The sequence below is a fragment of the Schistocerca nitens genome, chromosome 3, assembly GCF_023898315.1.
Source record: "Schistocerca nitens isolate TAMUIC-IGC-003100 chromosome 3, iqSchNite1.1, whole genome shotgun sequence".
Classification (NCBI taxonomy): domain Eukaryota; kingdom Metazoa; phylum Arthropoda; class Insecta; order Orthoptera; family Acrididae; genus Schistocerca; species Schistocerca nitens.
In genome coordinates, this window is record NC_064616.1 from 163,921,532 (window position 1) to 163,946,038 (window position 24,507).

The 24,507-nt window shown below is 43.2% G+C and overlaps 1 protein-coding gene across 1 annotated transcript in view; it reads right to left on the bottom strand.

Moving 5' to 3' along the window:
* Nucleotides 1–24,507, bottom strand: part of LOC126248103 (polyamine-transporting ATPase 13A3) — a 176,701-nt gene that overhangs the window by 65,575 nt on the left and 86,619 nt on the right. The window contains exons 10-11 of the mRNA XM_049948774.1: nt 4,935–5,239; nt 3,191–3,391 (exon numbers count right to left, since the gene is read on the bottom strand). Of these exons, the coding sequence (XP_049804731.1) occupies nt 3,191–3,391; nt 4,935–5,239 (506 nt within the window). The remainder of the gene's footprint in view (nt 1–3,190; nt 3,392–4,934; nt 5,240–24,507) is intronic.

Below are 24,507 nucleotides of genomic sequence, written 5' to 3' on the forward strand. Positions count from 1 at the left end.
CTTGTAATATCAGCTGGACAGTGTCCTGAAAAGAGATTATAAGATGAACAGCAATAAAAATAAAACAAGTGTAATGGTTGGAGTAAAAATAAACCAGGTGATGCTGATGAAATTAGATTATGAAATGAGACATAAAAATAGTAGATGAGTTTTGCTATCTGGAAAGCAAGATAACTGCAGATGGTCAAAACAGAAGGGACATAAAATGCAGACATGGAAGAGCAAGACAGCTGTTCTTGAAAAAGAGAAAATATTTTATCATCTAATATAAATTTAAGTTTTAGGAAATATTTTCTGAAACTATTTGTCTGGAGTGGGGCCTTATGTTGAGGTGAAACATTGATGATAAGCAACATAGACAAGAGGAGAATAGAAGTTTTTGAAATGTGGTGTTACAGCAGAATGTTGAGGCAGAGCTTATCAGCTTGGCCTTTGGGACAAAGAATTCACGAATTTAGTGGACCATTTCTTGGGAGCTACCTGGTTTATCATGGTGGACGCGTTATAAAATTTTCTGTCCGTAGTACAGATGACATCCACCACATTAGCAGTAATGACCAAAGCCCTGGCAAAAAATATATGCAGTAGAGGAGGCATCTATGACCATAATCTTAGAAAAAATTGCCTCGCTTCACAGTTACAAGATTTGCAGAATTTTGCAAAAGAAATTGAATCAAGCACATTCTCACCCCACTGCTGAACCAAGCTTATGATGATGAAGCTGTATTAATAATGAAAACATTTAAAACACATATAAGGGAAGCTTTGAATAACATTTCCAGAGGAGATACTCTCACCAATTTTTTGAGCATATATAGATCCATATGAACGAAAGCAGCAACCCAACTGATCTGCATGGATGGAGGTATTGGACCCTTTCTGGCCCACACCAGTGGCCCTGAAACACTGGTAATGACCCTACTTCCAAGCTGGCTGAGCAGTTTACGACTGCACCTATGAGCACTCACCAGAATGGATACCTGCCAGCATCAGGGGTCTCTAAGGCCAGAAGCTGCTATTCATCAAGGTTACGGCTGCCTACGTCAAATGCAACCAGACCCAACTGTGGCCATGATGGCTCAGTAAATACATACAGCCAAGCCAGGAATCAGCTTCCAGGCTCCAACATGCTGCCTCTATCAGACAGATCACTGTTGCACCACTAGACCCAAGTCTCAAGGGCCACCCCATCGGCACACGCTGTGATAAATGGACAGCTGCTACAGCCTTCAGCAGTGTGCGTAGTGTCTTTGTTATGTGCTGTCACTGTTCTTACATTGTGGATCACTCATGACTTGATTAGTGTACAGTTTATATAGAGGCTCAGGACTCTGATCTGCTTTCTTGTTGGTGGTCTTGAGTTGGTATTGTATGGGTTATGATTTATGTTACCTAATGAAGTTATTATCTCATTACTTAATGGAGAAATATATCCATGGTAGAGGCAGTTGACCATTCAGATTCAGCACAACTTGGAAATATAGGAAGGTCTTGATCACACAATTATTTATTAAGCAATATATGTTTCAAAATTTCATCAACAGAAAGAAGCTGTGGTACAAATAAATTAATGATCACAAATATACAGTAGAGATCCATATACAGAATTTTCAGTTTTTACAATTAATATCATATTTACATTTAAATTTGAAAAGTAAACAAAGGCCAGTAGATGACGCTAGCATTGATCATAGAAACAAAATAAAAGAGTAACCCAAACAAACCATTCTGTATGATGTCACTATACCAACAACTTCTTCACTACAATGTAAAATATTATTTGTGATGTTACCTTACAATGCACATTTCAGGCTATGGAAATTCATCTAATGTCAGCATATGAGTTTCTTCTCTATAAAAAGAGCATGAATGTACATCTGTCACGTTGTCCACAATGTTATGTTATGACATGTAGTTCGTCATTATGTATACATAAAAGAAAATATCCACTGTCAACAAAAGTTTTCCTTTTTATAAATAACATAGGTGTCTTTTAATATAGTACATCATGCTGAAGGAGTTGTTAGTATAGGGACATCACACATAATGGTTTCTTTGTAAAATTACTCTTTCATTTCATTTCTACGGTCAATGCCAGTGTCATCTACCGGCCTTCATTTACTTCTCAGGTAGCTTATTCACCACAGTCAGTGTGACACTAGTTCTCTTCGAACAGACAATGGCACAGTCAGATAATCCCATATGAAATGAGATCTATATTATATCCTGTCTATGTGCTCACTTTTACAAACCTTTTACTAAAGTTTTATTTAAATTTAAGTATGATGTTGATTGCAAAAATTGAAAATTCTGTATATGGATCACTAATGTGGATACTTAAGTATATATTTGTTATCATTAATTTCTTTATATCACAGCTTTTGTTTGGTGATGAAATTTTGAAATGTGTAATGCTTAATAAAGAATTGTGCAATCAAGATCTTTCCATATTTCCAAGTTATACTTAAGTTATTATCACCCCTGATAAAATAGATGGCCACTTTTATCAAAATACTACTGAAATAGTGTGGTTTCCACATAGTGTTACATGTAATACCTACAGTACTTGTACCTGAGTCATAAACCTAGCCCTCAATAACACCAAGAGGTTTCCCAGTTATAGAATAAGCTTCCACTGTCTACAGTAACCCTATGGGGGGATGGGGCGTGAGAGTCAAAGTTTGGTCTTACAAGCAGACAGTGCTAGGTATGATACCAAATTTGAAAAAAAGTTTGTGCGTAGTAAGATGACTGATCAGAGGTGCAGGAAATGCTTTGTGTTAAATTGTTTGCACAAAAACAAGGGGAGAATTAATTCTACAAGACAATAGCTCGTATCCACACAGAGCACGCCTAAAGAGCCAATATCTTGAGAACAACCATATCCAAACAATGGAGTGTCCTCCAAGGCCCCAGGATCTTACATCTCTGTAGCACTTGGGAGCTGCCTGATATGTCCTGTTCACCCTAAGAATTCTACGAGAACTACAACTTGCTATCTGGAGACAGTGGATGTAGATATCAATAAAATTGATTCACAACCTCTATAAATATTTGCAACCACATTAAGTACCTTGTGTTAGAGTTTTTGTTGTAATTATTTTAATTTATTAATCAGTTTATGACTAAAATTTGAAAAAAAAACATGTAACAGAAAAATTAAACAATGCAAATAAAACTGTCATTTTACCTTATCAAAACATACACAGTCTATTGCTCCTGCAATATTAATGTTCCGTGAGCTGATACAATAGATAGCTTTTTTTTCTAAGCGCTTTTGCGCATAAAAGCTACCAACTGTCATGGCAGCAGGTAATGCTGGTGGTACTACAACAGTAACAAGATCACATGCTTCCAAGATTAAGGCACTGACACTCAGTCCTCTCAATACCTGCAAAACAAAAAAATCCATATATTTGAATCTCATCTCAGGAAAATAAAAATGAGAATTATTTGCATATTGGAAAGTACAGAACAGTCTAGCGCACCCCATGAGATTCAATTTGTGCACATGCCAGAATATTAACACATCAAAATTAAATATTAATACAATACTGGAAAATTTTGGGTGGAATACAACTAAACTGTCTTGACACTGAGGTGAGGCACAAGTGAGAGTTTTTTTATTTATGAAATGTCTGATGAACAATGGAAAAGGGAAGGGAAGGGAAAGGAGAAGAGAAGGGAGGGGGGAGGGCTATGAGAGGGAGGGTCAGCATGGGAAACAGGTAGGAATATGTCACCAGAGAGAAATCATCTTTGTGTAGGCAGGGATAATCAGATGGAAGACTGCTGAAAGGTCTCTGTGGGTGAATATTCATAGATTCATAAAACTATGAATCAAATTAAAAAGTGAGGGATCGGAATAAAGTAGTAACGAATAATAAGCTGAGGGAAGAGGAACAGAAAGGGGAGGAGTGATAATGCAGCACATCCCCTGCCAATTCTGCCAAAGATATATCATGTTCATTCTGATCTCGTAACTTCAGTTCAATCCATACATCTACATGTGAATGAACATTCATCTAAATCATTCACTCAGTGTTCCTCCTCACTATTTACAATATATTCTTCCCCCTTCATCCAGCCACTAGCACCAGTGAAAGCTATGCTTTTCTACACAACTTTAAACTATTTGGCATGCTGGACAGTTCATAATAAGCTTCAACTTGGCTTCAGTTACTTTCATCTGCTTAAGTCAATACAGCTAGCTTTGACAGTAAACCAAATTCTTGTCAAATTATCAGTTTTAGTTTTATTTCTCACTGCAGAGGATAGTCAGTTCTTTTCACACCTCGCACGAGATTTTGTACATTTTGTTAATTTCACTGACACACTCTCAATGAAGTTAAACCTGATCCATCTTTAGCTGGTAATTCAAGCACTACAAAAGATAACTGAAGGTAACATAAAGTTCACAGATTATTCATTGCAGGTATAATCAATGGAAAATCCAGGATTGCCACTATTCACTGCAGGTGAACCACTTCTAGGGGTTAGAGATGTTTTCAGGAACATGTTTCAAAGACTGCACAAAAACTATGGTCTTGGCAATATAAAGTCAAGAGATTTAGATAAAGTGGTTATATCTTGCAACTATTTAGCTATCCTTACAACTAATCTGCAGAGTCGTTCATGCAATCCTGTACATTGACCATATATAAAATAATTGAATGAAAGCTCCCTCATAATACTGAAAATGTTTAACCCTATTACAAAGTAATTGTTACTATGGATGACAATAGATATAATTACGGGTATCAATGTTCATGTAGGTTTTACCCGCAAAGTAATTATTACTGTAGGTATCTGCATGGACTTCTATTTGTGTGCCTTAATGTCATTCCACATCTCAACTATATAGTATGTATCATTACTCATTCTATAGCTTAAATTTAAAAATAAATAGCACTAAAATAATGTCAAGAACTAACCTTTGTAACTACAGTGTACACAAAACCTATCGTGGCTACTGCTGCCATTAATCCAATAAACCTATATGAATCACGTTCAAATTTGAAGTCGACTGGTGGTGGATACAAAATAGCTCTCACGAGCTCTCCCTTTGAAGTTGAAAAGCCAGATCTAATTACAACAGCTAACACACTCTCATGTCCGAAGTAGCGAGCTTGGATTATCTGAGTTCCACAAAATAAAGTGTGTTTTGCATGCTCTTTCTTGTCATAAAGCAAGTCAGGATGATTTGGCAATGGTGTTTTGGTCACTGGCACACTTTCACCTGAAACAGAAGTCCTGTAAATTAGTAAACAGTGATAATTAATAATTAAGATTTTGCTGTTTTAAAAGCCCAAATATTTGAAAATTGTGCAGGACAATTTGAATTTTCAGGGAAAAAAACTTTTCATTACAGGCCTCTACAGATTCCTTAATTTAGAGCACAGGGTTTTCCTCTATAGAATTGTCAATGTGCTATGCTCAGTTATTAAGAAAGACATGAAATTGTTTTGGGTGAGGATTTCAATATAAACTTTCTGACAGAGTCTCCACAGAAAACAATCTTAATGGATTTACTTGAATCTTACAACATGGTAAAGACAGTGTACTTTCCAATTAGAGTTCAGGCAAACAACAGCACATTCATAAACATCTTCTTCACAGATTGTTCTCTAGTTGATGGGCATAGTGTGAAGAAGATTAGTAACAGACTGTCAGATCACAATGCACAAACAGTAATACTGAAAGAAATCAAGGCAGTGTCACAGTCCACAGTAGTATACAGAAGATTTTGAGATGTGAATCCACTTGCAGTGCAGACATGTGAAGCCAACCTTGGAGGCACAGCTTGGCAATAAGTCTACACATGACAAATATAGGGTGTTTCACAATTCCTATTACAGGCTTCTAGAGATTGTAGAGGGGACTTAGCAGATAAGGAACTTACGTCTGGAAATGAACCATTTGGATGTAAAGTAAGTTTTAAGATTGGATCACTTTCAAATTGTCTGCTTTATGGTACACATGCAGTGTGGGCAATGAGCTCTGACCTGTGTACTCTACAGGATCCCATATTTCAAGTACTCATCATCAGGTTTTCTTCTATGTAACGAATGACGTCCTCTTCAAAATCTAGAGCACAGTGCATCTGCGGAACACCACAGTCAACCACCATGGTTGTAGACGTACCATTTTCTTGCAGCTGTTGTTATAGTAGGATGAAAATGGTATATGATGTCATAATTCCAACAGGGAATGAAGACTTTGGCCTCTTGCCAATTTGTCTGGATACTGTGAAGTGGGAGGTTTGAAAGTGATCCAGTCTCCAAACTTATTTCATATCCAAATGGTAGATTTACAGACATGGGACCCTTATTGAAGCTTTATCTACTAAGTTCTCTCTACAATCCCAGGAGCCTATAATAGGAGTTGTAAAACGCTCTGTGTAATACATTTCTTCAAAACTTTATCATTTTCTTTAATAACTCTTTCCATTTAAGAAATGCAGACACACATACAGTACTCACAAGCAACTTATTTGGATACCTAATGGCATTAGAATATTGTGTAGAAGGAAACAAGAGCTGTATCATTATATGGACAATCAGAAAGCAGTAACAGAATTTTACTACAGACAATATTGCAAAGTGCCAAGGAATGCCATAGAAAGGCTAAGACAATGTATTACACAGTGGCAGCATGCCATCATGTGCTAATGTGCTACAGCACACTATAAACATTGCACTAAAATTATGCTACTTCTCTTCAAATGTGAGTCAGAAACCACATTAAAGGCACAGATGACCTTCAACCCCACAAAACAACCAACCAAACCACACTAAAATTAGCCAATTTCTCTTCGAATGTGAGCTGGAAATCACACTAAAATTATGCAATTCTCTTCAGATGCATGCTGCTATGCAAATAAAATAGACGAAAAATGTTTTGTAGTACTCTCTCGAAGATAACTACACTGGTGTCCAAAATTAGAGCAACAAATGGCAATTATGCAAGGTTGGATTTTTTTGCCATAAAACAGTACACACATGTGATAGTAAAGTACAAACAATGTAAAGAATACGGAATGTAAACAACTGCAACAAGCATAATGATAGACAAAAATGTTCTTCATTTTTTCCAACATAACAGATTTTCACACACATTCTGACAACTGGTTAATGTGCCCATTATGGGGTATGCTGTGAATGATATGATCAGTGTCATGTTGAGGCAATAATGCTCATTCCTCCTGCAGAGCTGCTCGCAAGTCTTGGAGAGCGGTTGGTGGAAGATGACATGCTACCTGTCTCCCCATGCATCCCAGACATGCGTTATGGGTTTCAAACCAGGAAAGTGAGCAGGCCACACCACAGGTGCAATAGCTTGCGTTTCCAAGAGAACATCAACCACCCATGCTCTATGAGGTCGAGCTTTATCGTCCATTAATGCGAAGTCTGGGCCCACAGCAACATGCAGCAACCCCACATAAAATCCCAAGATCTTGTCATGATACCTGACAGCAGTTAAACCTTGCTGATTCACCCGTACAATTTCGCGAAGGTGTGTCTGTGCGGTTAACATAATCCATTAATCCATGCTACACCACTAGGGATCCTCCTTGATATCAGTCTCTTTCCATAGTATTTGGGCCCCGAAATCTAGTTCCACGTTCCCTCCAGATGCAAATCCATCGAGAATCTCTCTCCAGACCAAACTGGTACTCATCTGTGTAAAGGACATTGGCTCACTGTACGACTGCCCATGTGGCATCTACATCTACATCTACATCCATACTCCGCAAGCCACCTGACGGTGTGTGGCAGAGGGTACCTCAAGTGCCTCTATCGGTTCTCCCTTCTATTCCAGTCTCGTACTGTTCGTGGAAAGAAGGATTTTCGGTATGCCTCTGTGTGGGCTCTAATCTCTCTGATTTTATCCTCATGGTCTCTTCGCGAGATATACGTAGGAGGGAGCAATATACTGCTTGACTCCTCAGTGAAGGTATGTTCTCAAAACTTCAACAAAAGCCCATACTGAGCTACTGAGCGTCTCTCCAGCAGAGTCTTCCACTGGAGTTTATCTATCATCTCCGTAACCCTTTTGCGACTACTAAATGATCCTGTAACGTAGTGCGCTGTTCTCCGTTGGATCTTTTCTATCTCTTCTATCAACCCTATCTGGTACGGATCCCACACTGCTGAGCAGTATTCAAGCAGTGGGCGAACAAGTGTACTGTAACCTTCTTCCTTTGTTTTCAGATTGCATTTCCTTAGGATTCTTCCAATGAATCTCAGTCTGGCATCTGCTTTACCGACAATCAACTTTATATGATCATTCCATTTTAAATCACTCCTAATGCCTACTCCCAGATAATTTATGGAATTAACTGCTTCCAGTTGCTGACCTGCTATATTGTAGCTAAATGATAAGGGATCTTTCTTTCTATGTATTTGCAGCACATTACACTTGTCTACATTGAGATTCAATTGCCATTCCCTGCACCATGCGTCAATTCGCTGCAGATCCTCCTGCATTTCAGTACAATTTTCCATTGTTACAACCTCTCGATATACCACAGCATCATCCGCAAAAAGCCTCAGTGAACTTCCGATGTCATCCACAAGGTCATTTATGTATATTGTGAATAGCAACGGTCCTGCAACACTCCCCTGCGGCACACCTGAAATCACTCTTACTTTGGAAGACTTCTCTCCATTAGGAATGACATGCTGCGTTCTGTTATCTAGGCATGCTGACAATTCCACTCTAGACGTTCCCTTCTGTGACTCTGCCAAAGCCTCCTGTACACCATTTACCTTGATACAACACATCCAGTGGGTACTGTGGGGTCATACACCAGTTGCCGCGCAGTACTAAGGTGGTACTGATATGCCCCTAGAGCCAAATAATGATCCTCTCTTTCTGATGTCACAAATGGTCGGCCCTGTCCTAGTCTTTGGGATACATTTTCGGTCTCTATAAACTGTCACCATATCCAAGAAACAACAGAACAATTCACATTAAACTATCAGGCCACATCAGTTACTGCTTCCATTCTTCCTATGGCCCTCCACCACAGAGTCTGACAGGCGTCTTCCCTGTTCCATACTGCACTGTCTGTGACTGTGAACACAGCAATTGTGGATGAGGGACTCCATGGCAAACACTACCCCATTTGATAGGTGCCCTGATGTCATCACTGGCATGGTTGTCCATTGACCAGAATGCTACCTTCCGTGCAGAACACAATTGTATGGACATCTGTTGATAGTTTGTATTATTACATTGTGAATTAGACACAGAATAGGGAAACAGTCATTTGTTGCTTTAATTTTGGACACCAGCGTAGAAACCAGTGTCGAGTGCTGAAATGAGGGTCAATCATGCTACGATCAAATCAGAGAAGGGATGCAGCTGTCTGTTTTCAACTGTGCATGCTGTGAAGTGATGCCATCCCTTCTGGTACTACGTATTTACTCGAATCTAAGCCGCACTTTTTTTCCGGTTTTTGTAATCCAAAAAACCGCCTGCGGCTTAGAATCGAGTGCAAGGCAAGCGGAAGTTCTGAAAAATGTTGGTACGTGCCGCCACAACTAACTTCTGCCGTCGAATACATGTAGCGCTACACAGGCAATCAGGCATGCTTTGTGAGCACAAAGATAAATACTGGCGCCAAAACCTCTGCGTCAGTAAATAAATTTCGACCACTGCATTTTCATACATTATCCAACGAATTAAATACAAATTCTGTATTGTTCATCTTCGAATGTAGCAGAATTTCAGTGTACTACGAAAATCCGACTGGCAAGACTGGGATGTTTGTCAATATGGCCAACTCTACGTTCTGAATTTTTTCCTGCCTGTGGGAAGAGATGGTTGCTAATAGGAACCTGATGAAATGTGAATCACATGCAGTATTCTCTTCACCATAAGAATAATACGAATGTAAACATTATGTCATGTATTCTTTTGTGTTTGCAGCTATCTCATTTAAATCCTGTCTGCTTAATAAACTACAAAACCACGACTAGATTTTTAAATCTAACATGACTAATTTCTGTGCAGAATTTGATGTACTAAAGAAGCGGCCGCAAGGATTTTCAAACGGAGAAAAATTTTCGCCTTAACTCTCATTCAGAACATGTTCTATCATACGCAGTCTATTATATGGTTCTTGTTGATCATTATCAAAGAAAGCAGCAGTGTAAGTAACAACAAATAGCAGTCTCTTGCCATTGTTTCACTAATGAGACGATTCCTCTCTCTCTCTCTCTCTCTCTCTCTTTTTAAAAAAAATGGTAAGCGGCGGTAGCGCGCACAAAGGGAAGGCTTGCCGCGATCGGCGACAGGCCGTAAACACGCACTATCAGAATGCGACAAACAATGCATGACACAGTACAGTAATGCATTTTCAGCTTAAAGTGACGTAAACACCTATAACAAAGAAAATGGCACTTATCAGATCAAAGCAAAATAAGCAATCGATTCAAACTAGACGAAGCACGTGAAAAAGGAAGGGTACCCTTACAGATACGGACGGAGCGCCTGACGCATAGCAATGGCTACCTGGTAAAGCTTAACTGCTAAGCTTACGACTCGAACCAAACTACTGTAGCTGTATCGTCATTCATTCGACCTAAATTGTGTCTCATATTACAATGGACCAACTTTGTTTCGATTTGGAGGTGCAGCCTAAACCTTCTCTCTCCCCTTGAATTTCGAGTCTCAAATTTCAGGTGCGGCTTAGATTTGGGAAATTTATTTTTCCTTTATTTCGAGTCTCATTTTTCAGGTGCGGCTTACATTCGAGTGCGGCTTAGATTCGAGTAAATACGGTATATATGATACATTGCTCACAGCACCAAGTCAATATTTTTCTTTGAATTGGCGTGTAATATATTGTGCAAGCATAGCATATGAGGAGCAGTTGCTGTAATGGCTCTGTGAGCAAATAGTGAAGCCCACTGTTGGCAATTTGTGAACTCAGGTTCGATTCCTGGTGTTACTGACTTTTTTTCATTTTATTTTATTCCTTGCAATGTTAAACAATTAATTGTAAAATTTAAATATATTTAAACAGTTCAGTTCAGTTTAGTTATGATTACTACCCTTGTAAGTCAAAAGACTATAAATGGCAGTAAAAAGACAAGTACACAAGCAAGTATAGTATGAAAGACATTTTTTTCTTTTTTCTTTTTTTTCCATAGCGGGTATCACAGAAATGAATTTATTAAAAGAAGGTGGCATTGCCCACCTTTGCTGTATTAATTGTATTTGCTCATGACTAGTTTCAGCCTTCTAGCCTGTTCTCAGTTGATTTTATGGTTCTGCAATAGAAAACTATGGCTTACCTATTGCAATGTCAGTGTCTTTAAATTTATGTTTTCTATTCGTTTTGGTTCACAGATGCTGTCTTGTTGGTTTGACAGCTTGACATTTATAAAGGTGAACCAAAATGAATACAGAACACAAATTTAAAGATGCTGACATTTCAATATGTAAAGCATAGTTTTCTATTGCAGAAACATATTCTCTGCTGCAGAAAAGCATCATCATTTGAGAATGGCCTAGAAGGCTAAAGCTAGTCATAAACAAATAAAATTAATACGTCAAAAGTGGAAAATGCCACCTTCTTTTAGTATAAATGTTTTTTCTTAAGATGATCTGCTAAAGAAGCCCTTTCCAGTAGATCTTTGGAGGAGGAAGCGAGTTATAAAGAGTTAGGTAGGTCTTCTCCAAATGCAAATCCATGTAAATTGAAGCAGGTAGATGCCCATTTCACGTTCCTATAATATTTCGCCTGAATGGGCCACAGGAAAAGGTAAAATTCTCGCTAAAGATTTATGTGTAGAGCATCAGGGTTTTTTGAGCAGCTATTCTACGGAGGGCATGGCAGCCAAGTGGTTAAATGCACACTCTTAATTTGGCAGCTTGGTTTCGATTCCTGCTGGCTCCTTCATTTTGTTAAATTTTTTTAATTCCTCACAATGTTAACCAATCAATTATAACATTTAAATATATTTAAACAGTTCAATTTATGTACATAAAATTAATATATTCAAGTTAGTCACGATTACTACCCTCGTAAGTCAGAAGGCGATAGGCCACCACATTGTAGCATGATGGTAAAATTTTGCACAAGTCACCACTGGTATTACACCAACAGAATAGAAAGCTCTCAGAACAAAATTAAAACTGCATGGTCAATTGTGAAAGAGATATCAGCACATAACATGGGTGCTCAACATATTACACCTCTCTTGTATGAGAAGGAGACCGTTATTGAGCCACTAAAACTGTGCAAAATATTTAATAAATGCTTCTTGTCCATAACTGGCAAGGTAAATAAAATTTTTGTTGGTGTGCAAATGAAACTGCTGGTGATCCAGATTTGCACAAAATATTTCATGATTATTTCTTGTCACCAGTTGACAAGTTAAATCAAAATTTTATTGGTAAAGGTAAATATGTAGAACTCTTACAAGCTAGTGTTAAGAGACAACTAAATCATGTGCAATGACAGGAAACAAGCAAATATGAAACTGAATCAACTGCAATATCATAAAAAACATAAAAACTCCCAAGGAATGATGAAATTTCAGATACATTCATGAACTCCAACGCACCATACATTAGATATGTATTTAGTCATGTGTGCAATGAATCTTTTAGATGTGGTCAATTTCTCGGCAGATTGAAGTATTTGTTAGTGAAACTCCTTTATAAAAAGGGTTAAAGAGGTAACATACATCATTTCTGGACAATTTATTTGCCATCAGCGTTCAGACTCTCAGTTCGGATTTAAGAAGGGAGTACTCACAGAAAATGAAAGTTATTCTTTTGTGCTTGAGGCACTAGCAGGGCTAAATAATAGGTTGATGAAAGTACATATTTTCTTTTATTTAACAAAAGCATTTGATGTGTGGACTATAGAGTACATGGCAAGTCACTCTGGGCTCAAACTGCAGCAAAATAATGCCCATCCACACAAAGCGAGAGTTTCTACTGCTTGTCTTCATGCATGCCAAACCCTTCCTTGGCCAACAAGGTCACTGGATCTCTCCCAAATTGAAAATGTTTGGAGCATTAGGGGCAAGGCCTTCAACCAGCTTCGGGTTTTGATGATCTAACATGCCAACTGGACAGAATTTGATACAATATCCCTCAGGAGGACATCTAATGACTCCATCAACCAATATGAAGCCAAATAACTGCTTGTGTAGGGCCAAAGGTGGACATATGTATTATTGACTTGCTCAATTTGTGAAGCTCTTTCCCTTGAATAAATCATCCATTTTTTCCAAAACAGTAATCATTTGTCTGTCTGTACATGTACATCACATCTACCAATTTTCATCCCATTCAGATAATTCCTTCATGGTGTGAGTGGGTTCTTTCTTTTTTTTTTTTTTTTTTTTTTTTTTTTTGTCTTAGAGTGTACTTGTACTGCCAGTGCAATATCATTTTTTTATGTTATGTGTTACAACATGATAGGCACAGATGATGGGATTTTTTGTGTTTGTTACGTAAACACAGGCCCTGTGTGACAGAATACCTTACCAGTTGTGCCATTCTACATCAACTTCTGCAACAGCAGTTAGAGGGAATGTCAGGACGTTTGGCTCTGCATTGCTCTCCCAGTCACTGGCTAGAAATCTGTCACCATTCTTTCCTTACAAGACTCTGAAAGAGTGGGAAGCATACACAAAGCTCCTCCGGCAGCACTTTGCTGCAGTCCAGGTAACAGAGCTAGCCGTAGTAAAATCACTTACTTTTCCTGTCATGGATCACACATAGTATGTACCAGCTTATATGCAAACTGGGCCCTCTCACGAAACTGCTACATCTGACCTTTGACGAAATTTGTGCTCTATTAACTACCTATTTTCATTGACACTGCCATGTCATTGCATCCTGTGTGGAATTTAATTACTGTTGTAAACAGCCAAATCAGTCATACCGTGCATGGGCAGCTGAGTTAGAAGGACTCGATAGGAAATGCTGTTTTGTCATATGCCAGAGAAAATTGCCCTGATTGGTGGGCACAGTGTGAGACATGCTGGAAGAAAGGACATTTTGCATCTGTCTGCCGTGCTCTGGAAAAAAACACTAGCCTCGAGAGGACCCAGTGGGCAGTAACATGATTTTCTCGAAGTCTCACACCACAGTGGTGCCATCTAAGAAACTGTTCATCAGACTCACTTTGCACAGACAAGTTCAGCTACGAGTTGACACAGGTGCCTCGGCATCCCTGTTAAACACACAAATGTATCTAAGGCTGAGAGCACTATCACTTCAAGCCACAGCTCGCCACCTGGTGACATTTAACAAACAACACATTCCACTCAAAGGATAATACACAATCACAGTGATGCACAAAAATGTCGTAAGGCACCCCATCTTCCTTGTGGTTCACAGCAGAGTCTATTCAGCCTTGACACTTTTTCTGCTTTCGGATTTGTCATCCACGACTCAGTCTACCTGGTCTTGGAACAAGAACCATTTTGGGAATTGGAAACATTCAGTAAGGAGTACTATGACATATTCTCTACACGTTTAGTAAAAAATTAAGAACTTTACAGTGCACTTTACATTGAAGAAATTGGTGCACCTTTATATCTTCTGTGCACAGCCCAGGCCGCTCACACTGTGGGTTGCCATCAAGAAATAAGCTCAATAGATTGACAGCCTTGGATGTCACTGAACCCGTGGCTAAAAGAGAGTGGGCAACACTTTTGGTTATTGTGAAAAAATTATTGGGGAAACTGCATCTGTGTAGAGACTTCAAGGTTATGGTCAGTTCCCATTCAGAGATCGACATGTTTCCTATTCTGAAACCAGACGAGTTTTTCTCTGCAGTCAAGGGAGGCCACGTAGATCTCTTTGAAGCTTGTTTACAGCTACCCCTGATGAGGAATCATAAAAAGTCCTGGTAGTAAACACACCACACGAATTATATTGTTTTAAATGCTTATTTTTCTGGGTGGACAGTGCCAAGAAATCTTTCAAAGGTTCCTCAAGCAACTGCTGTAGGATGTCCTGGGCCACATAAATTATATAGACAACATTGTGGTGATGAAGGCCACAAGCTTGTTGGCAGCTGTTCCACACCCTCCAGTCCACAGGCCTCAAATGCTGTCTCAAAATATCTCTAATTTTTGAACCATTAGTGGAATGCCTAGAACATCATCATCTCTCGCAAAGGTACATAGCCAACACAGAAGCTGGTCGAAACTGTCATCAGGCTTCGTCACCCCATAAATTTAAAGGAATTCCAGTCATTCTTGGGAAAAATATGTATTGCTGAAAATTTATACCAGGCCTGCCATCAATTGCGAACCAACTCAACAAGCTGCAGAAAGAGAGTGAGCCTTTTGTATGGTTGGAGGCATGTGGACAGTTGTTCAGGGTCCTGAAGCCTCACCACATTTCAACTGGGCAGACAGCTAGTGGTGGTGACAGGCATCTCTGAATGGGGCCTAGGAGCCATCCTGGAACACAGAGACATGGGTGGCTCTGAACATCCATTCACAGCTGCATTGAAGGCGCTCAATGTCATGCAGAAGAGGTATTTGCAAATTTAAAAAAAACTGCCTTTGTGATCATCCTTTCACTGAAGAAATTCCATATATTCTTATACAGAAAAAAGTTTCACCTAATTACAGATCATAAACCATTGATCTCCTACTCCAATCCTGCAGCAAAGCTACTCAGCAGGTAAGATTCACTTCCGCAAGAACAATCACCGTGCCAACACGGACACCCTGTCCCATCTCCCAATGGGCCCTGACATGGAATTCAACCAAGACAAGATCTCGTGCTTAAAGTTTGATGTAGAGGCTCGACAGGCAGTGGACACACATCCCATCAGGGGGGGCCACGTAGCTGCGTACATGGCCAAGAACACCATCTTACACCAGGTATGGCAGTACATACAACAGGGTTGGCCAGACCACATTCTCGTCAGGACTTCAACGTGCTGTCGGCATTCTCCCACCTCCACTACCAACTATTCCTGGTGGACAGAATTATTTTACTAACCGTGGGTCAATGGTCTGCCTAGGTAGTACCACTTGAACCTCCATGCACGACAGTCTTACAGATATGGAACCAAGGTCACTGGGGCATCTCGCAAACTAAACTGCCCTCCTGGCACCATGTATACTGGCTGGGCATAGACTGGCAGATCGAACATACTGCCCATAACTGTCATTAGTGTGAACAACAGTATGTAGTTCTCTGCCAAATGTTCTCCCACCTGGCCGATGCCCTCATGCCGGTGGGTGTGCACTCGTGTCGACTTACAGGGCCTCTTCCTGGACACTATCTGGCTGGTTGCCCTCAATGTGAACACCGACTTTCTGTACGCGGTCAACTGTCCCTCAACGAGTGTGGAGGCTACAGTCGCAGTGCTCGGCAGAATTTTCACTATTGAAGCACTTCCTTCCTCTTGCACTGGTGATAGTGAACCAGAATTTTGCTCCCAAGTTTTTGGTGAGTTCTGTCACCAAAATGATACTCAGCATCTGCTGTCTCTGCCTTTCCACCCTCATTCAAACGGTGAGGCTGAAAGACTCGCGCAAACTTTTTAAACACAGTGAAGAAATATGTGACTGATGCTACTATGAATGATGCGCTAACACTTTTTTTGAATTCCTACAGCCGGATGCTGATAGTGGAGAAGAATGCAGTAGAACTCATCCATGGCCATCAGCCGCACATGCTCCCCTATCTCATACAGCCAATGTCTGTAGGGAAGACTGCGGTGCTGCCACCTCTCTCCCAGCCAGGGCAAGGGGATTCTGGAAGTTGTCCAGCAGCATTGTGGGGATACCGCACGTTCACTCTGCCGAGAGGGACTGGATGATGATATGCCATCAAAATCAGCTCCACCTGCAGTGGAGCATCCAGCCGTCACTGCCTCTGGACCCTTCGGCGAACACACATCACGGTGACACTATCTTTTGGCTCTCTTCTGCCAGACCCTCCGCTATCTCTCCCATTGCTCCCAAGCGGTTCCTGTCTCAGGTTATAAATTCTGTTCACCAGTCCTGGCCACACCACTCCCTCTGTTTATAAGCCAAACAAGACGGATCGGATGTTGGAAGAAGATCACGACCCCAGTACCGGCCCCAATGGCGCCATCTCCACCACTACAGCTCCCTTCCGTGCCAGGAGCCAACATAGACATGCAGGGGCCTTTGCTACCAGTATCAGAGTCACCAAGAATCCAACTGCACCACCAGGCGGGGACCTTCTGGCCGTACACTCCTGTCTGCACTGAATGGGAATGGGTAAAACCTGAGGGGATCTATGATGTTCCCAAAGACTTTGGCCTGGTTTGGAGCACTGCCCAGGTGCCCAGCCAGATGGGTTCAACACACCAAAATGTAGCTTGCTGCTTCCTCATGGAAGAAGGGATGTGATAACCAATGGGCTACCACCTAGACATCAGGCACAGTCTGATGCATCTGATATTGGCCATCATCACACAAGCAGCATATATGACATGACAGTCACTCCACATTCACTACTGCACAGCATGGCCACCAGGGGAGACACTGCAGCTGAGAGCGACCACACACAACAGCTGCACAGGCACCTTCCGGCACAACCTGTGACACACTATCTACACATATGATTGCCCTCAGTCTGCTCTCACTCACCATGCTTTTTACTACACTAGCTATGAGGGTTGTACCAAAAGAAAGGTTCCCATATTTTTTACAAACAGAAAACATTGTTTATTGTTATTAATTTATACATCATTGAAAAGCTTTCACTTTTGTCTATTTTTCAACAGGGTCTCCATTTTTTTGACACACTTTTGAAGATGGTGCTCCAGCTTTTGTATTACTAAGTCGAAGAAGTCTCCTGCCAACCCGTCGAGGAAGCGTGTGACCTCTGCTCGTACTTCATCATCGCTCTTGAAGCGTTTGCCACCTAAGTGTTCCTTTAGCTTGCGGAAGAGGTCATAATCGCTGGGGGCTAAGTCCGGGCTGTACGGGGGGATGGGGTATAACAGTCCACCCAAATTTCTTCATAAGCTCCTGTGTTTGACGAGTGACATGGGGTCGAGTGTTGTTGTGAAGAAACACTACTCCCTCTGTCAGTTGTCCTCTCTGGTGATTCTGGATTGCTCGCCAGAGTTTGGTCAATGTTTCACAATATCTGTCTGAGTTTATTGTTGTGCCAGGTTGCATGATATCAATGAGGAGTACCCCCTTCTGATCCGAAACAACAGTCGCCATAACCTTTCCTGCCGACCGCATTTGTTTGAATTTCTTTGGTGGCTGTGAACCGGAGTGATGCCACTGATGAGAGTAATGTTTTGTTTCAGGGGTGTAATGAAACACCCACATTTCACCTCCCATGGCAATAGAGTCCAACAACTCCTCATTGTTGCCTCCCCCCTTGCATTGTTGAAGAAATTTACGAGCACAGTCAAGGCGTTGCTCCTTGAGTCCATCAGTCAGCATCCAGGGGACCCAGTGATCACACACTTTCCGATAACCCAACATTTCAGGAATGCATTCAACAAGTTCACAAGACAGTAAGCCTCCAATCTTTGAGCAGCTCACTGCTGATCTTCACGACAATCGCATCCGAAACCGGTGGTCTTCCACTCTGTTCTTCATTGTGAATTTCTATGTGACCCTCCGCAAAAGTCCCGCACCATTTGCGGATATGCTGAACGGACATGCACTCTTCACCATAAACCTCAGTCAGTTGCCGACGAATCTCCACGGGCAGTAGCTTCCTTGCATGGAGAAACTGAATTACTGCTCGAACCTCGCACTTGGTGGGAGCGGTGATCAACACTTTCACCTTTGACGACTGCCAAGCCAACACTGAGCGATGTAGCAAATCGCGGACAGGCGGGCCAAGAGTGGGGAAACCACTGCGCATGGCACTGTTGTCAGATTTAGCTTAGCACCTTCCCTCGAGGCTGTAGCTCATTGGGAACCTTATTTTTGGTACAACCCTCGTAGATCTGTGCTGTACACGTCTTGCCACATGGGTATGTCAAACATTGAACCTGCTGTGAACTACTGTCCTGTGAGACTGTTAAATATAGTTGTTCTGGAGGTGCCATCTTGTGTCTTATTTATGTTGTGAGTTACAACACTTTACTTACATTTTTGCTGGAAATTTGTTTGCCTGCCGCACACAGCTCAGTAATAAACGCAACACCATCACTTAACACTTTCACAGTCTACATTCTAAAGACTCATAAATGCTGAGATAGACATATTTTGGTTGCTAAGATAGTAAGATACACCATGTGTGTCCCACCTAACTTCTTCGCAGTACTGCTTGCCAGCACCACCCTGCATACCGCAACACACTGCCCACACTGCTAAGTTACAATATCGCTGCCATACGTTCCCACCCCTACAGCGGTCACACTTGATGGGCTCTCTAACCAGCAGCCTCCTGTTACCCCTCCTACCCCAACACGTATAAGCACTTCAGAGGTGTGGAACTCTGCACGCATCTGTCAACACTACAGAACTGCCACTGACTCAGCTGACCAACGGGGCAGTGCGCCCAGTGCAAGCTAACCCTGCAGACACCACTGGCAGTGTGCTCGTGCTGCAGTGTGGCAGTCGTGCTGCTGCTCACTTGCTCTCCTTCAACCCACGAAACACAGGCCTGTAGTTTGCTTCCATTGAAGAAGTTTTTGGAGGTTGTGCTACCACGAGCAATGCAACGAAATTCGGAACAGTTGTCAGCATCTCGACCCGAACACCACCACGCAATCTGGGATGTTATTTCATACTCACCCCCCTCCAGCAGCTACATTAAACTAAAAGAATACAAGATATCCAGCTTCGTGCCCTAGAAGCAGCAACATGTGTGTAATTTTTTTATCATCCAAGCAGTGCGACAACATGCACCTACCCCTGTTGCTGGGTATCATCCAAGAACTTGCTGAACTGCACACCCTCCCCAAAGGCCTGCTCCTAAATTGCTGGCTCATGTACCTTCTCACCCCCATACAGGCTGCCCTGGGCTCGCGCACCCATTTATTGTATGGCGACACAACAGTCTTGGGGGATAAACTGTTTGAAACCCTGAACGTCTTTCCCACTGCGGTGGCAGTGCAGAATGCCGCCTACCACCCTGCAGCTCTGGCCGGCTATTCACCGACCCCTCCTTCCCCACCGTAAGCCATTGCGTGTGTGACATCACTGATGCTATTGACCCTCTGCTCAGCTCACAAGCCCCCGACCTCTACCAGATTCTGAGACATTTGAGCTCTGAGATGGCAGCACTTACTGCCAGTGTCATCCACCTACACCTCATGCACCTGCCGCCAGTTACTGATGGCCTTCATACACACACAATGCCGGACCATGCAAAAACAGCTGCCCCCGCTGGCATAGTTCTAAACCCCCCCCCTCCCTCCCCTGCCCCCAACAACCACAACCACCATGATCTAGGCAAAGCCTGCTGGTACCACCAGAGGTTTGGCAAGAACATGACCAACTGCAGACTTCCATGTTCCTTGCCACAAAACTCTGGCAGTATGCGCGCCCTGTTGCTGTACCACTTCACAGTGCCTATTCATATGGGATTTGAATGATGCTAGTCCCCCTGTCCACTACCTTGTAGACACCGGCTTTGCCTTATCCATATTCCCCCACAAACTACTCCTAAATCCTGCCCCCTCCCCCCCCTCACCCCTCCTCGCCACCACAGCTGACAACTCAGCCATCTCTACTTAAGGGGTGCATATCCACTTGATTGATCTACGGTTCCAGTGCGAACTCCCATGGATCTTCACAGTCGCAGATGTTACTGACCCCATTCTGGGTGCTGACTTCCTCGGCCATTACAGCCTACTGGCCGACGTAATGAAGTGCCGTTTAGTTGACGGCAACTCCGGTAGGACTGTCCGCTGCAGCTCCCGCCCTGCCATGTGCTTTGCCATGAGACAGCTGGCACTTTCAGGTCCATATGCTCAGCTCCTTGCAGAAATCCCCCTCCTCATCCAGCCACCCAGCGCCTCCCTGAATGTTCAGCATGACACTGAGATTTACATCGCCAGTACCCCTGGCCCCCAGGTTTTCTGTTGTGCCCGCCCCTACCCACTCACAAGCGCAAAGTCGCACAAAAGGAATCTGAAGAGCTGCTCACTGTCGGTGTACTTTGCCCTACCAGAAACCCCTGGGCTGCAGTCCTTCACCTCACCCCCAAGAAGGACAGTTCCTGGTACCCTTGCGGCAGTTACTGTAAACTCAATGTCCACATCACCCCTGAATGCTATCCGGTCCCACTCCTCTGCACATACAATGATGTCATCTTGGGAATTACCATCTTCAGTAAGATACACTGCACTAAAGCCTACACACAAATGTCAGTTACCCCAGAGGACGTTGAGAAAACAGCCTGTTTATGAGTGAATTCATGAAATTTGGCCTCAGCAATGATGCACAAACATGGCAGCGAATTTTCGACAACATCGTCCGGAAGGCACCATAGTGTTTCGCCTGCCTAGATGATATACTCATCTACTCCAGAGACCCTACTGAACATCACCAACACCTACAGAATACTTTTTCCCACCTGCAGAAAGTTGGGGTGATCCCCAAGATGGCAAAATGCATTTCTGGGGTGAGCAAGATCGAATTCCTTGAGCACTTAGTCTCTGCTGCCGGCTCCCGCCCCTTCCTCAAGACAATACAGGCAGTAGCAGACTTTCCATGCCCTACTACCTTCAAAGACCTCGGTGTTTCATTGGCATGGTCAACTTTTTCTGTTGCCACCTTAATGATGCCCCAAGAGCCCCTTACTACAGCACTTTGTAGTGATAAAAACAAAGGCAACACGCTGCTCCCTTGGACCCAGGCCAGATTCAAGATCTTCGAAAAACCAACATGGGACCTTGGGCAAATACGTCCCCACCCTAATGCCACCATCTCAACAGTGGTAGATGCGAGCCAGACGTCTATCAGGGCCATCCTACAACAATATGCGGACAACATTTGGCATCCACTCTCCTTCTTTTTGTCCAAGCTCTCTGATGCACAATGCCATTGGGGCAAATATGACTGTGAGCTGCTCGCAGTCCATGAAGCTGTCCACTAATTCCGATCTTCAGTCAATGGATGCATCTTTACGATCTTCACAGACCACCGCCCTCTAACCTCTAGTTCTGGCGGGAAAGACATAGACCAGATCTCACCTCGACAGATCAGGCTGCAGGAGTGTATTGCACAATACGCTATCAATGACCAGCATGTTGGCAGCATCGATAACGTTGTGGCAGATTGCCTTAGCCATTCTTGTGCCATCACCCAACCCTTAGATTACGATGTCCTCACTGCTGCTCAAGAGGGGACCCGGACCTGGCTCATGCCCCTGAGAATATGCAATCTGGCTTCAAACTCCAGCTACAATCCATATCCGGCTCTGACTGTAAGATCTAGTGTGACGTCCTCATGGATCCTTCACAACCTGATGGTTCTAACAATCGCTCTGCCACTTCTTCCCTCTGGTCTTCAAAAAATTTGACCATGTTCATAGCCTCACACGCCCAGGCATCTATAGTCGCGCCAACCTCATGAAACAATACTTCGTCTTGCCAGGCATCCAACATGACTGCAGCAACTGTGCCCAGTCATGTGTTCCGTGCCAGCACGCCGAGGTCAGATGACATGTTCACTCCCCTGTGGCCACCTCTCCCCCCACACAACACTGGTTCACACGTGTTCACCTCGATATTGTCGGTCCACTACCCTCCCCCAATGGATATCGATATCTGCTGACAAATTACTGACCGATTTACTCGCTGGCCAGAGGCTACCCCATCCCCAACAATTCAGCCGAAACAGTGGCTGCACCCTTTGTTTGGACCTGGGTGTCCTGCTTTGGTTGCCCACATGACATCATTACAGATCACAAGTGCCAGTTCACCTCAGCTCTCTTCCAATCTCTGACAGGCACCTGCAGCTCCAATTTCCATTATACCACCAGCTACCACCCTGCAGCTAATGGCATGGTGGAGCAGTTCCACAGCACACTTAAAGCTGTCCTCACACACATTATTCTTCTGAATGGTCCACTGTCCTACCCCTGGTACTTCTAGCTCTGCACACAAAACAGACCTGGGAACTTCTGTTGCTGAGCTGGTATATAGACAGCCACTCACCACTCCTGGTGATTTTTGGAACCAACCCTGCTCCCTCCTGACAGCAATGTCCCAGGATTTGTGCAGCAGCTCCATGAATTCATGGCCCGGCTGCGACCAAGATCTCTGCAACATCACAGTGAGCACCCGACCTTCATCCACCATGACCTCACAGCATGCACACAAGTCATATCTCCGGTAGATGCATACCAGCCACCTCTCCACCCTCAATATTCAGGCCCGTACTTGGTGTTGCAACATGGGGACAAGACATTCTCCTTTTGTCTGAATGGGGTCGTGACAACCATTTTCATAGACTGGCTCAAGCTGGGCTACATTCTAGACCCCCTCCAGCCAATGGACACAGCACCATCGAGGTGGAGTTTCTCTCTCCTACCACTGACCCTAGTCACAGCACCATCAACACTGCACCCAATACGACGCAGGCCAACACTATCCCCTCCACTGTTCTCAACGTGTCACCAGTTGACACCACCCCTAATGCTGTGTCCGACACACCACCAGCTGATGCTGCCTCTGGTCCACCGCCAGATGACTACATGACTGACACACCCTCCAGTGCCTGGGACTCTGATGTCACACTGCACTACCCTTTATGCAGCCTCCATCTGATGGAGACAGCACCCCACCACCACAGATGGCCCGCACCCCCAACAGAGTGTCGTCACTACCGCTGCTAGCACCTGCACCATTGGAGCAGCAACGCTACTTCACACACAACGCTGTACACAGGAGCTGCCCATGCCCCCATTCTCATTACAAACCACAGCAAGAGCATGAGCACAGCAGCAACAACCCGTGCATACCTCCCAGCAAGCAACCTCAGTCAGCTTCAAACATCCCTCTGTGCGGATGGCACCGGTGTTTTCCACTCAAAAAGGTGGAACCGCGTGGTGACTCCTTCCATCGCCTCCAACTGCAGCAGTAGATGACGAGCTGCGCAGACCAGAAACCAGCCCTCCAAACACCCTCACTGGTCACTTTGGCCAGAGGTAGAGTTTAGATAGCCACAATTTCCATACACCATGCATCCCAAACCATTGCTCAAGTGGTCTCTTGTTCCATACTGAAAAGGCAACACCTCCCAGCCGTGCTCTTGGCAGCTTGCCTGCACAATGCCACATGGCTCGTGTCATCGTCTGCCACATTTTGCCGGGGTATGGGTGAACAGCGGAATTCTTATTCCGGGTTCAGTGTCAGTTTTCTGTTGCAGTTCTTCTAGCAATAGGAGTGTTACCATGTTTTCCCCTGCTGCCTTCCCCCGAGCTGCATCCCCTTGAGGTGCTTCTATTGACTACGGATGTACAAAGCCTGATGCCACATGCTTGTTTCATCCTCCCAATATCAGCAATTGGAGTATTGTGTGCAGTGTAGTGTAAATAGTGCAGTGCATG